At 36.6% G+C, this 13,461-nt stretch overlaps 1 protein-coding gene across 1 annotated transcript in view; it reads left to right on the forward strand.

Moving 5' to 3' along the window:
- CSMD1 (CUB and Sushi multiple domains 1) overlaps window positions 1-13,461 on the forward strand; it is a 645,996-nt gene that overhangs the window by 501,064 nt on the left and 131,471 nt on the right. The window contains exons 19-21 of the mRNA XM_053459630.1: window positions 1,522-1,638; window positions 2,257-2,472; window positions 3,899-4,087. Coding sequence (XP_053315605.1) covers window positions 1,522-1,638; window positions 2,257-2,472; window positions 3,899-4,087 — 522 coding nt within the window. The remainder of the gene's footprint in view (window positions 1-1,521; window positions 1,639-2,256; window positions 2,473-3,898; window positions 4,088-13,461) is intronic.

Raw genomic sequence — 13,461 nt, forward strand, 5'->3', positions numbered from 1 at the left:
TTTTTCTTGTGAAGTGAATGTTTATATACATGCTTCATAAATAAAGAATAAATATTTAAATGAATATTTCAGCAAGGTAGTATAGCCTTTGTTTCAACTAGTCCACACCTTTACTGCAAAGTGTTTAATGGCTCATTTATACATTTTGTTTTTCCTATTTGTTGCTTAAAAAAAACACTTCTGTTCTAGTAGGTCCCTTCTGTAAGTAAGAAAATTCCTGTAGCAAATCTGGCATGAGATATTGGGAAAAAATATGCAATGCTGATCCACCAGTCTATCAGCCACATGGCAAAAATGCATATATAATTAAATCATGTGGCTGTGGACGCGGCTAATTTTTATCCCCTGTGGTTTCCAGACTTCTCACTTTCCCTAGATATAAAGCGTGTAACTAGTTTACAGTAAACTCAAACACTGATCCATCACCTGATCCAATATGGCAATGTATTGGATTTCACTATAGCAGGTTGCATTATAGACCTTCTTGTAAAGAGACATTTCTAAATCAGAATCACAGTATATATACATATATAGTATAGCCAAGCATGCACAATAAGACCTGCTAACCAGATACTTGGATGGACATAATGCCTTGGCATGCCACGTGCATATTAAAGAGAAAATAGGTGCTCAATTTTTTATTTCTTGTCAAAACGTTGTACAGAAATACTAACATTCCTTATTCTGTTGCCAGAGACATCATGCTTAACTATACGGTTTGAAGGGAGTTTGCCCAAAACCAGGTCTACATTTTCAAGGGGCCAAGTAGCCCTGCAATGCATGAATGAATGAGCAGTGGTTCTGTTCCTTTACTCGTCTATATTGAACTGCATTCAATCTCTATCTATTTCAATTGAAAGTTAATTATATAAATATGAGTGATACTGTATACCAATTTTAGTCTAATGAACAGCCCCATTACAGCACATTAAAGTGCCTTCATATGCACTCTCTACCTGTCTTGTAAGACCACCTGAAAATGTCATGCCATCCAGTACTGGAGCTGGCTGGTGGGGAGTATACGAAACGTGCATTATGATAAGCAGAAAATACATTAAAATGCATAATCTGCAAGTCAAGGAGGAACAGTGCAAACAGAGATGCGTTCTGATGAACACCTATGCACATTTACATGGGACAAAAAAGTTCATTTAAAGGTGAAACAATGCATATGATGGCTGAAAATTACCTGGAATGAGCCTCAGCAACAGTATATTTAAAAAACCAATTTCCACCTTGTGCAGGTGCTAATGAGTTTTACTTTTTCATTCAGACATAATTTTTTTTCTTTGACCAGATACTGGTCAATATAGTATATATATATAATTTTTCCCCATAAATGATGTAGTCAAAGTTGTGCAAATGAGGCATATCCAATTGTGTAAATGAGACATATTCTTTATTGTGCTGCTGAGTCAGTTTAAAGTTCGTTCGGATCAGTGTTTATCATATTTTGCTTGCGTATGGCATGTAAATAGATGGGCGCAGTTCAATCTCTTTCATAAATCTACTTTATTTTAGCATTGTGTGGTGGATATATTCATGGAAGAACAGGAACTATACTTTCACCCGGTTTCCCCGATTTTTATCCTAACTCTTTGAATTGTACTTGGACAATCGAAGTCCCTCATGGGAAAGGTAAGAATTATGTATGCTGTTTTATTTTCAGTATGCAAACGAATGTTAGTGAATCTGAATTCCCAATTCCGCACATACAGTTTGTATAACTGAATTCACCGTCATATTCGGTTACACAAAATGACATAACCTTTTAAAAAAAGGCTAGAGAGTGTTTTTGCATCCTGCAATATTCTTAGTACAGACTGCTGGTTGTATATATCAGAATAATATTGGCTGTATGACATAGCTGGGTCAGCACCAAAATCCTGGAGAGTTTATAACCAGCATTCTAACATAATATTGCGTAATCATATTATTTTATTTATCATAATTTTACTAGAATCAGACCAATTTATAATTATATCAGGGAACTATTATTTTTTTATAATTAATTAATATGAATAATTAGAAATAATACAATTATTACTAGCATTGTTACAAAGATACAATTAACAAAAAAATGTTGGCTGTATTTATTGTATTTTTCTACATTATCTGGAAATTCCATTTTACAAATGTTGTATTTACAGCTGGTATAATTATCACATACATTACAAGTTTGTATTACCATTCTTGAGACTGTTATATTTCCTTTAGCGTTTTATACATGTCAGTGTTATTCCTTATTTCCTGTAGGTGTACAGCTAATGTTTCACACTTTCCACCTTGAAAGTTCCCACGACTATTTGTTAATAACAGAAGACGGCAGCTTTACTCATCCAGTTGCCAGATTGACCGGGTCAGTCTTACCACAGACTATAAAAGCTGGGCTTTTTGGGAATTTTACAGCTCAGCTTCGCTTTATATCTGACTTTTCCATCTCATATGAAGGCTTTAACATTACGTTTTCAGGTAAAAAAAAAAAAATAATAACATTTGAAGAACGTTATTTGTCATTGACAACGTTTTTGTGAATAAGTAAAGAAGATGAAGTAATGAAAGTAGATCATTAAATCTCAGACAGGGTGTGTGGAATTTTATGAAACAGACCACACACGTCGTACACAAGGTATAGTAAATCAGTGTTTATTGTTAAAACCTCAACTTATCAACCAAGCATGCACAATAAGACTTGCTAACCAGATACTTGGATGCACATAATGCCTTGGCATGCCACATGCATATTAAAGAGAAAATAGGTGCTCAATTTTTTATTCCTTGTCAAAAAGTTGTACAGAATTACTAACATTCCTTATTCTATTGCCAGAGACATAATGCTTAACTATAGGGTTTGAAGGGAGTTTGCCCAAAACCAGGTCTACATTTTCAAGGGGCCAAGTAGCCCTGCAATGCATGAATGAATGAGAGTGGTTCTGTTCCTTTACTCGTCTACATTGAACTGCATTCAATCTCTAGCTATTTCAATTGAAAGTTAATTATATAAATATGAGTGATACTGTATACCAATTTTAGTCTAATGAACAACCCCATTACAGCACATTAAAGTGCCTTCATATGCACTCTCTACCTGTCTTGTAAGACCACCTGAAAATGTCATGCCATCCAGTACTGGAGCTGGCTGGTGGGGAGTATACATAGTAACATAGTAACATAGTTCATAAAGTTGAAAAAAGACCAAAGTCCATCAAGTTCAACCTATATACATATTGTGTCCCTACTGTGTTGATCCAGAGGAAGGCAAAAAACCCTTATGAAGCAGATGCCGATTGCCCCATACCAGGGGGAAAATTCCTTCCCGACTCCAAATATGGCAATCAGAATAAATCCCTGGATCAACGTTCTGTCCCTATTAATCTACTATCCATAACTTGTGATATTATTGCTTTCAAGAAACACGTCCAGGCTCCTTTTGAACTCTTTTATTGAGTTTACCACTTCCTCTGGCAGAGAGTTCCATAGTCTCACCGCTCTTACTGTAAAGAACCCCTGTCTGTGCTGGTGTAGAAACCTTCATTCCTCCAGCCGTAGAGGATGTCCCCTTGTTATATACGAAACGTGCATTATGATAAGCAGGAAATACATTAAAATGCATAATCTGCAAGTCAAGGAGGAAACAGTTCAAACAGAGATGAGTTCTGATGAACACCTATGCACATTTACATGGGACAAAAAAGTTAATTTAAAGGTGAAACAATGCATATGATGGCTGAAAATTACCTGGAATGAGCCTCAGCAGCAGTATATTTAAAAAAAAAAAAAACAATTTCCACCTTGTGCAGGTGCTACTGAGTTTTACTTTTTCATTCAGACATTATTTTTTTTTCTTTGACCAGATATATATATATCAGGCTGTCTATATTTTGTATCATTTGTGCAGAGTATGACTTGGAGCCATGTGAAGATCCAGGTGTCCCAGCTTACAGTAGAAGAATTGGATTTCATTTCAGAGTTGGGGACTCTTTAACTTTTACTTGTTTCCCTGGATATCGTCTGGAAGGCGCAAATAAGCTTACCTGCTTGGGCGGTGGTCGGAAAGTTTGGAGTACACCTCTTCCAAGGTGTGTGGGTAGGTGGTCACATGCTTTCATTTCATTCATCAAATATTAAACAGTCCTGGCTTAACACTGCGTAATACTAACAATTTGTTGAACCATAGATTCTAGAGATAATTACTGAATATAAAGCCAACCCAAATTTTCTTTAGTGCTTTAAAATAATCATAAGCATTTACGGTATTTTCACTTCTACTGTAACTGCATATTAAATGTAAGACGTGATGAATATGCCACTACAAACTTTTTGAGTTTTCATTTGATATCTGTACTGATTATTAACATTTCTATGTGTTGCTTATACTTTGGCACACATAACATGACAATAGAACCATGTTGAGTATTGTTTCTTTTTGTCGACAATCTTCTTTATTGAACATGTATAACCAATGGTTTTACAAGTGAGCTGTGGGTAATTATGATCATGATGGTCTAACCTAGGACCTTTAAGCAGCCAATCAGTAGAGAAGAGATCCTATTAAAATCAATGGGGAGGCTTTCCATTCATGAGCATAGGGCAGTGATGTAAATGACTGGTAATAAGTATATCACGTGACATGTGATGTGTGAAGCGGAACACATTTTCCGGCATGGGAAATAACTGGGGGAATGGACAAAGGGACAAATGCATACAGTAAAGGATGATTCTGCATAATTGCCCAAATGCGTTTAAAGGACAGATATCACCTAAGAATAAATGGACTTCTAAGCTGTCACGTGCATTAAAGTGGCTATGATAGCTGGCTATGATAGAGTGTCCAAATTCTCACAACAGCAGCAGTCACTAAAAACTGGTATGTTTCATCTTTTTTTTTCTTTGTTGGTTCTGATGCATTTTTACAATTTTAAATGCTTTTGTCAACTTAATACATTGTACAGGGCCGCTGTGTTTCAGAGTCAGACGATTTGTTCAGTTGTTCATTAAGATCTGTGTAGTTTATTAACAGGTGTTTTTAAATAAAATGACATGGAAGATAAAATCATTGTATTCCTCTTGATACAAATAATGACCACGTGGTTACTGATTTAGTTCTTGTTGGGCTAGTTCTAATTTCAAAGCTATTCAAATAATAAGTGATTTTTTTTAATGACATACTGGAATTAAAAAATCTGCCTACTGCCAATGAAGGTGGAAAAGCAAATACCAAATCATGCAATTGTTAAAACAGCTTCATTCACCTACTTTTTGTTGTTCCTTAGACATCACTTTGGTCTTATTTTGACTGCATACAAATGAATACCTCTGTTAAGAATGGAGAAGGTGAAGGAAAAATCAATAGATACTTAGTTTCAAAATAGTGCATGACCCATGTATCACCTTAATTAGTGAAGTGACTTACTAAAGTGAAATCTTTATCTGAAATAAATTTACTGGGGCATAAGGGATATGACCTGTATTGTATAGTGTTTTATACAATTTACTTAAACGAACACTTCATAGTTATCACAGCCATAAAAAGCAGTCTCGACATTATCTATGTATATTTTATTACAATAATCTATATCTACCTTGTAATTTACTGCAGCTAAACTTCAGTACATTTACGCATTTACGCATTTCCTCTGTATCAATTATCACTATTACATTTTTTTAAATTAATCTGTACAGACGGAGCTGAAATGCAGTATATAGTAGAGGTGCATTCGAATTAGTACAAACTCGTGGTTTTTTGGTTTTTTTTTAAACAAAAATTGCCTATTTTGTGCGTTGCTACCGATCTCCCACAATGAGGAGGGACCAGTAATTACAAGATGTTACTTTTTCTATTATTAACATTTAAATAAAGTCAAATAAATCTTACATGTGCTGCTTATTAAGAATTACCAAATATAGACTATAGTTAACCATTGCAATGCCAGAGATATCTATACTGAAAGAACCCTACCTCAGATTACTCTTAAACTAAACTTTTAATAATATAATGTAAATTCTCAACTGAAACATCAACTTATAACAGAGGAGAACTAAAATGAGGAACAGAAAAATAAAAATCACAGGGGACCTGTGGACCCCAAGTTAATTCTGCTGGGAGATTGTTCCACATACTCACGACCCCTTCAGTAAAGTAAATCTTGCTTATATTAACTAAGACTTTATGACATTACATAAAAGTACAAATCTCAAGGGTTATGTGGACCTCAACTTCTCTTGCTGAGAGACTGTTCCACATATCGACCAATCTCTCATTAAAGTAAGTATTTCTTATATTAATTAAAATGTTATTCCAGTTTAAAAATCTTTGTGGGAGCTTAATTAATATGGAACGCTGTGCATTAATTTACCTCTAGAGACAAGCAAGAATTATACTATAGTTTAGGGCAACTTCTATTGCAAGCACTGGATGTGTAAACTACATGCCCATCTCCTTAATCTAGTCATCTTTTTCCTCTGAAGCAAGACACTCACTCACATACTGACCCCTTCCTCCCTCCTCCTGCTCCCCGATCTCTGTTAGCATGGACTCTGCATCTGCCCAGAGAGAGATCAGAGGAGAGCAGAAAACAGTTGGAGAAGGTAAATGAGCAGGTGGGGGCAGATACAAAAGGAAATCCACTTGGGGGCGCTCATATAAGAAGATACAAGGCAGGGGGAGAGTGCAGGGGGCAAAGACAGGACTTGAGGACACAGAAAGAGAAAGGGAGATGTTTTTTTGGGTAACAACTTTGTTTCTGAATAAATCTTGTCCTAAAACAAATGAGCCCAATACAAAACAAAAAATGTGTTTAACCCCTTCGAGACAAAGGCTGATTTTACTTTTTGTACCCTTTGTGACAATGGCCTTTTTAACATTTCTGCGCTGCTCGTGTTTAGCTGTAATTTTCTTCTTTCCCGTTTACTGAACCCACACACATTAGATATTGTTTTTTTCAGGACAAGAAGGGCTTTCTTTAGATGACATTGTTTTGATTGTATCATATTATTTACTATTAAAAAAATTATAAAATATGGTGAAAAATTTAGAAAAAAATGACTGTTTTTAACTTTTAGTTGAAAAATCTTTTACTCATCTATAAAAGGTAATGAAAAAACCTGCTAAATAGATTCTACTATTTGTCCTGAGTTTAGAAATACCCAATGTTTTTATGTTTTTTTGCTTTTTTCTACCCATTATGGGGCAATAAGTACAGGTAGCGTTTTGCTATTTCAAAGCCATTTTTTCCAAATCTGGTAATTCTTCCCCCCTTGTGCCATTTCGGGTATCTTTGAACCCGGCCAATGCAATTTACCCCATCAAGTCATATATTTTTGAAAACTAGACAGCCCAGGGTATTCCAAATGTTAGTATTTTAACTCTTTCCATGCACCATATCTACCACCAGTCTTTGTCAAACTTTATGGTAGTCATTTTTTTGCATTTGTTTTGTCATACACATTTTACTTCAGGTATGAATTAAAATGTTCTCGTTTATGTCACTATCACAAAACACCCCAATATGTGTTCAGCAACATCTCCTGAGCGCAGCGATACCCCACATGAATGATTTTGCCTGGCTGTTTGAGGGCAAAAGGGCCACATTTGGGGCATGCGCATTTTTCAATGTTGAACTTTGGCATTTGGGGATCCACTGCCCATGCCCTATTTGGTACATCTTTGAGCCGGGCCATTTCAGTGTGCCCAATAAACCCATATATTTTTGAAAACTAGACACCCCAGGGTATTTCAAATGCTAGTATTTTAACTCTTTCCATGCACCATATCTACCACCAGTCTTTGTCAAACCTTGTGGTAGTCATTTGTTTGCATTTGGTTTTCCACACACATTTTAATTCAGGTATGAATTAAAATGTTCTCGTATATGTCACTATCACAAAACACCCCAATATGTGTTCAGCAACATCTCCTGAGTACAGCGATACCTCACATGAATGATTTTGCCTGGCTGTTTTGGGGCAAAAGGGCCACATTTGGGGCATGCGCTTTTTTCAATGTTGAACTTTGGCATTTGGGGATCCACTGCCCATGCCCTATTTGGTACATCTTTGAGCCAGGCCATTTCAGTGTGCCCAACAAAACCATATATTTTTCAAAACTAGACACCACAGGGTATTTTAAATGCTGGTATTTTAACTCTTTGCATGCACACATTTTACCACCAGCATTTTTTCAAAGTTTGCAGTAATATTTTTGTGTGTGTATTTTTCCCACACACACCTACTTTATGTATGAATTTACAGCTCCTGGTATATGCCGCTGTCACACGACACCCCATAATGTGTTCAGCAACATCTCCTGAGTGCAGTGATACCCCACATGCATGGGTGTGTCATTTTTTGGGGGAACTAAAAGGCCACATTTGGTACGTGTGCATTTTTCTAATTGGAAATTAGATGTGTGGCCATCCTTCCCCCGGTGTTAATTGGGACGTTGTTGAACCTGGCCCATTCAATTTACCCCATCAAATCATACATTTTTTAAAAGTAGACACCCCACGGGCATTTAATATGCCAGTATTTTAACTCTTTCCATGCGAGAATTGTTTTAAGCTAATATGCTAATTTTAGGACTTGCTCACAAAAATATATTTTTTATATATATATATATTTTTTTTTATTATTTTTTTTTAAAAAAAAATTAACATTTTTTTTCAACTTGGAGGTTCCCCTGATAGTGACATCAGTGGGAAATGATTTTTACATTTTACTGTTTTTTTACTATTTTTTTCTAATTATTATTAATTTTATTTTATTTTTTAATTTATTTTTACTAATCACACTGTGATTAGAAAGCTGGGCTCCATTGACTTGCATGGTGAATGCAGTACCTGTATTCAACCTGCAAGTGGAGCCAAAGTTCTCTAGATGGTCTGGACCATCTAGCGAACTTTTAAAATTTGTGGTTCCTGTTACAGGACGGCGGCCATCTTCCTTGATGGCGAACATTGCCGGCAGCTGCGGCTGTGACCGCTCTCCGGAGCGGTCACAGCCCATCAAAAGGTTAGTGTTTGGTGTCGCTGGATGCCTCCTGATCGAGGCATTCCAGCGACACCATTTAAGTTTAGAAGGCGATCGTCGATCGCCTCCTAAACGCTTTTAAAACGGGTGTCCGCCGCCATACAAAGTATGGCGGATGTTGACGCCCCGTGGAGGGGCCAGAGATGGCCCCTTCGTGCCGATCGCGGCGTTGCTGAATGCCTCGAGGTCGAGGCATTCAGCAACGCTTTTTGGGTGCAGAAAGCGATAGTAGATCGCTTTCTGCACCCGTTTAAAGACGTGCCGGTCCTGGCACGTCAATTGTCGTAAAGCACATGCTTTTCCGTGCCGTGCCAGGACCGGCAATTGTCATTAAGGGGTTAAAACTATTTTGGGACTTGTAATACATTTAGTACATTGGCAATAACAGAAAATGATTAACAAATAACTAAGATGTAGTTTAGAATATTGCATATTGGACTGACAAAAATAATTTTTATATAATTGTAATTTTATATTTACTTTAAGAAAGATGATCCTTGGCAGATTTTTCTGGTGAACTGGCAGGGCTGGTCCATGGCCAGATAACACCCCAGACACGAAGCCTCTCTGCTGCCCACCATACATCATGTTTTGTTTTTTGTAGCCAGAAAGCCAATGTAGGCATAATTATTGTGATGTCATCTTTCTGTTCCATGGGGTTCATTTGTACCCCTGTTTGATGGCAGAACTATTTACACACATTGGTGACATTTTCTGGGGTGACAAATGACACTTCTCCCCAAAGGCCAAATACTATAGGCTACTGCCTGAATAGCCTGGCAATAAGACTAGCCATGTGAACTGGCTTTGTGGCGGGATTTAGTGATTCATTAAGATCATGTCCATGGCATGGTTTTATTCACTAAAGGATCTATTCATTATGAAGGACTCATATTTGCAGGTTTCTCCAGGAAGTTCTGAGCTGGGCCCATAAAATATATAATTTAACATGTAAAGAGATTTTGAAGAAATATCTTGCTGAATAAATTATACATTATACTTAGGCAGACAAGTTCTTCCTGCAACATAAGGTCACTGGGCTAAGACCTTCATAATGTATAGTAGAGTTAAGAGAATAAAGGAGAATTAGAAGGAGGGTAAGTGCTTGTTTAATTTGTGCATTAGACTTTGGTGTTGTTTATCAAAAGCACATGACAACAATGAAATAAGCTAAAATTCAGTTAACAGCAATTATGCTGTTTATTTTCAACTTCGGGGCTTTCCCAAATTCTAGGGCATTCCCAAAAGGGGGAGGTCCATGACACCTTCTGGACTCAACTTTCATTATAGAAAAAAGGTTCCCCCCAGAGTTAGGACGATAAAAACCTTCCAACAGCAATAGTAGTAGAGCAATGGGCCTGCGCAGGCAGACATTTGCAGATAATAGGCACATGCAGCCCAGTGGAGCAGGACTCAATTTCTACAATATTATAGAAATTAAAAAAACGGTTCCCCCGGAATAAGGAAAGTCAAAGAGATGCAGCGGCAGCAATGGGGCACTGAGTCTGGGCAGGCGGACACTGGTATATATATATATATATATATATATATATATATATATATATATATACACATATACACTGTAGAAATTTCATTTTTGTAAATCATCAGCTTGGTTCCTCAAAAATATCCCAGCTTATCCGTATAAGTCATTTTTTTCTTTTTACGAGTCCATTTAAGATTTTCTTCCAACAAACAAAAAAAGGTTTTGCATCATAAATTATTGGACTCCCATTTAAAGGAAAGTCCGACAAAAAAGGTATTATATACTGCAGTACTACTTTTTTGCATTTATACTTCTGGACTAACATTACTGTCCTCAGCGATCTTTTTTCTTGCTAAAGACTGCGGTGTTGGTTATATAGGATAATTTTGGTGTTGGTTTATCTGTTGACAGATTTAATTTCTTAATTTAGGAATTATAGCAGAACCTTTATGCAACCGGAGCAAACAAGAAATCCATTGGTTATTATTATTTAGAAAAAGTAAAGTGTGGAAAAATTGCAACATGATAAATGTACATCTACTATCTTGAGAGAATCATGTGATAGTTTTCCACAAGTAACTGACTTTTCAATTTCCTGTCTCATAAGGGCTAGGTTATAATGGAATTTCTCAAGGGAAAAATTGAGTTGTGTGCTTACAACACATGAACATTCCTTATTATTGCTGTGACCAGAGCAAAGGACTCAAATGACTCAGATAGTGCCAGAAAGCTGTGATGTACTGCTTGATAAGTGTTATAGCTTTCACACATTGTCATTTTGTCTACACATTGTAAGGCACAGATATGCCATGGCATTGTAAAGAAGAAAATATAATTTTATATATATATATAGATATATATATAGATATACAAATACATACAAAGTGTATGTGTCTGTCTATCTAGCTATTAACATGTGCAAATAGGCCAAAAACAATTCTGACAAATTATTTGGTTTGCTTTTGGCCTATTTTGTTTCCTGCCCATTCCTGCCAAAAATTCAGGGGCATGTGAACTTAGGGCAATATGGCAGCGCTTGTGATGACATCCGCTTCCCTGATTGGAGGATCAGGGAGGATGTCACCAAAGTGCCACCATTTTGGTGGAAGTTGCCACCGGGTTATGTCCATAGAGAAGCAGACAGAGACAGAATATAGCAGATTAAGGATTGAAGATAGAATAGGTAGGGTAAACCTTTAGAGAGCGTGAGAGAGAGAGAGAGAGAGAGAGAGAGAGAGAGTGAACAAGAATGAGAGAGTGAATGTGGACCCATAAAAATTCTGAGATTTTTTGCTTCATTTTTGTCCGATTTGTGGGGGTCTGGCCTGTTTTTGGGACTTTCTATGGGTTGCAGAAATTACCAAGATTCAGTATTTGCAATTAGTTTGAATCCAAAGTCTACTAGCTATGACTCCAAATAGCATTTTTTATAGGAAATCATCTTAGATCGTCATAAAGCGTCATTTTAAAATACAATACTCTTACTGTAAACATAGAATGAAACAAGATGAATATAAATCCTTGTTGGATAATTAAATGGGAGTAAGATAAGCAACAGATTAACCTTATAATGCACAAGTGTCCCTTGGCTCTCAACACTACACACGTTTTTCAGAAAAATCTTTGAATATCTAAACTGGTGAAGTTAGAATTCAAGAAGCTGCCTTGCAAGTAAATTCCTACCGTTGCTTGAGAACTAAGCAAGCCATTATTCCTACAAAGAACATCTGCTTGTACTGATGCTTCTACAAAAAAAATCACCTTCCACAGCCACCTCTGGCATTGCTTCAAAGTCTGATATTAAATCATACATTTTAGACAGAACCTGATGCACACACCTCTGGTATTCTGGTATATAAATAGAATATCAGATTGAGACATAAATGACTTGATCATATTTTTCAGAGGGGAAATATGACAGAACTGAGCAAGTCACCATTAAAACAAAAACAGTTTAAATGCACATAGACAGAGGGCATTGGTGCTACTGGCACCATTATTAAAGCAATACATCTTTGGGAATATCCCTGAGGCATTTGCCCATTCATCAAAAGATTTTTTTCCTTATATCCTTTAGGTCATAACAGTGGTACTTGCTCAACTAGATCGGAAAAGAGGAATTCAATTCTGAATGCAAGTTCCATACAATGCCAACAAATAATTAATATACCGTAGATGCAGTTTTATTGTATTTTGTGTATGCATGTCTGTGTTTACAGCAAAACAGATCATCCCCAGAGGGAGAGTAATTGGACAGATGGAATGGCATCCAGCTTTCCCTGGGTATCCTTACTATTCTACCTTCCTTCCTTTTCACCCAAGAGGCCAACGTGACAGCATATCTGGTTGGTGCATGGTGGTCGGGTATGGGGAGCTTTGAGTGATACGTTGAGGCCTCCCTTGAGGGGGGGTAAAAACGAAGAGCTACCCCTGAGCCAACTCTCTGGTCTGAAACATGTAGACAGCATTTCCAGATTCCTTAAAAAAAAAAAAAAGAAAAGAAAAAAAAAAAGATTTACTTATTGCTGGTTTCAGTTTCAATTTCCCTTGAACTATATATTCTGGAAATAAATAAATGAATTGAGGGCCCCTAAACCTCCTATTAACCAAGGGGGAAGGATTTCTAGTGGGTCTCCCCCATAAGATTAATTTCTAGTTTTTAGATCGCTTTGCTACAAATTCTCCCTGTAACTTTATCTCTGGAAAGAAAAATAATAACACACGCGTTTGCGGCTACAAAAATATTAATTGCACGGTCATGGAAAGAAATTAAACCTATAAGCAAGATGGAAAAACAATTAATGTTTCAGCTGAAAATGGAGAAAGATATGAGTTGGATAAGTATATCTCACAAAAGAAAATAAGATATATGTACGGACTGGATTAAAAAGTTACAAGTATTATGAAACACTTGAGTTGGAGGTTTGCCCTATACCCGGCTTCAAATC

The sequence above is a fragment of the Spea bombifrons genome, chromosome 3 (assembly GCF_027358695.1).
Source record: "Spea bombifrons isolate aSpeBom1 chromosome 3, aSpeBom1.2.pri, whole genome shotgun sequence".
Taxonomy (NCBI): Eukaryota; Metazoa; Chordata; class Amphibia; order Anura; family Pelobatidae; genus Spea; species Spea bombifrons.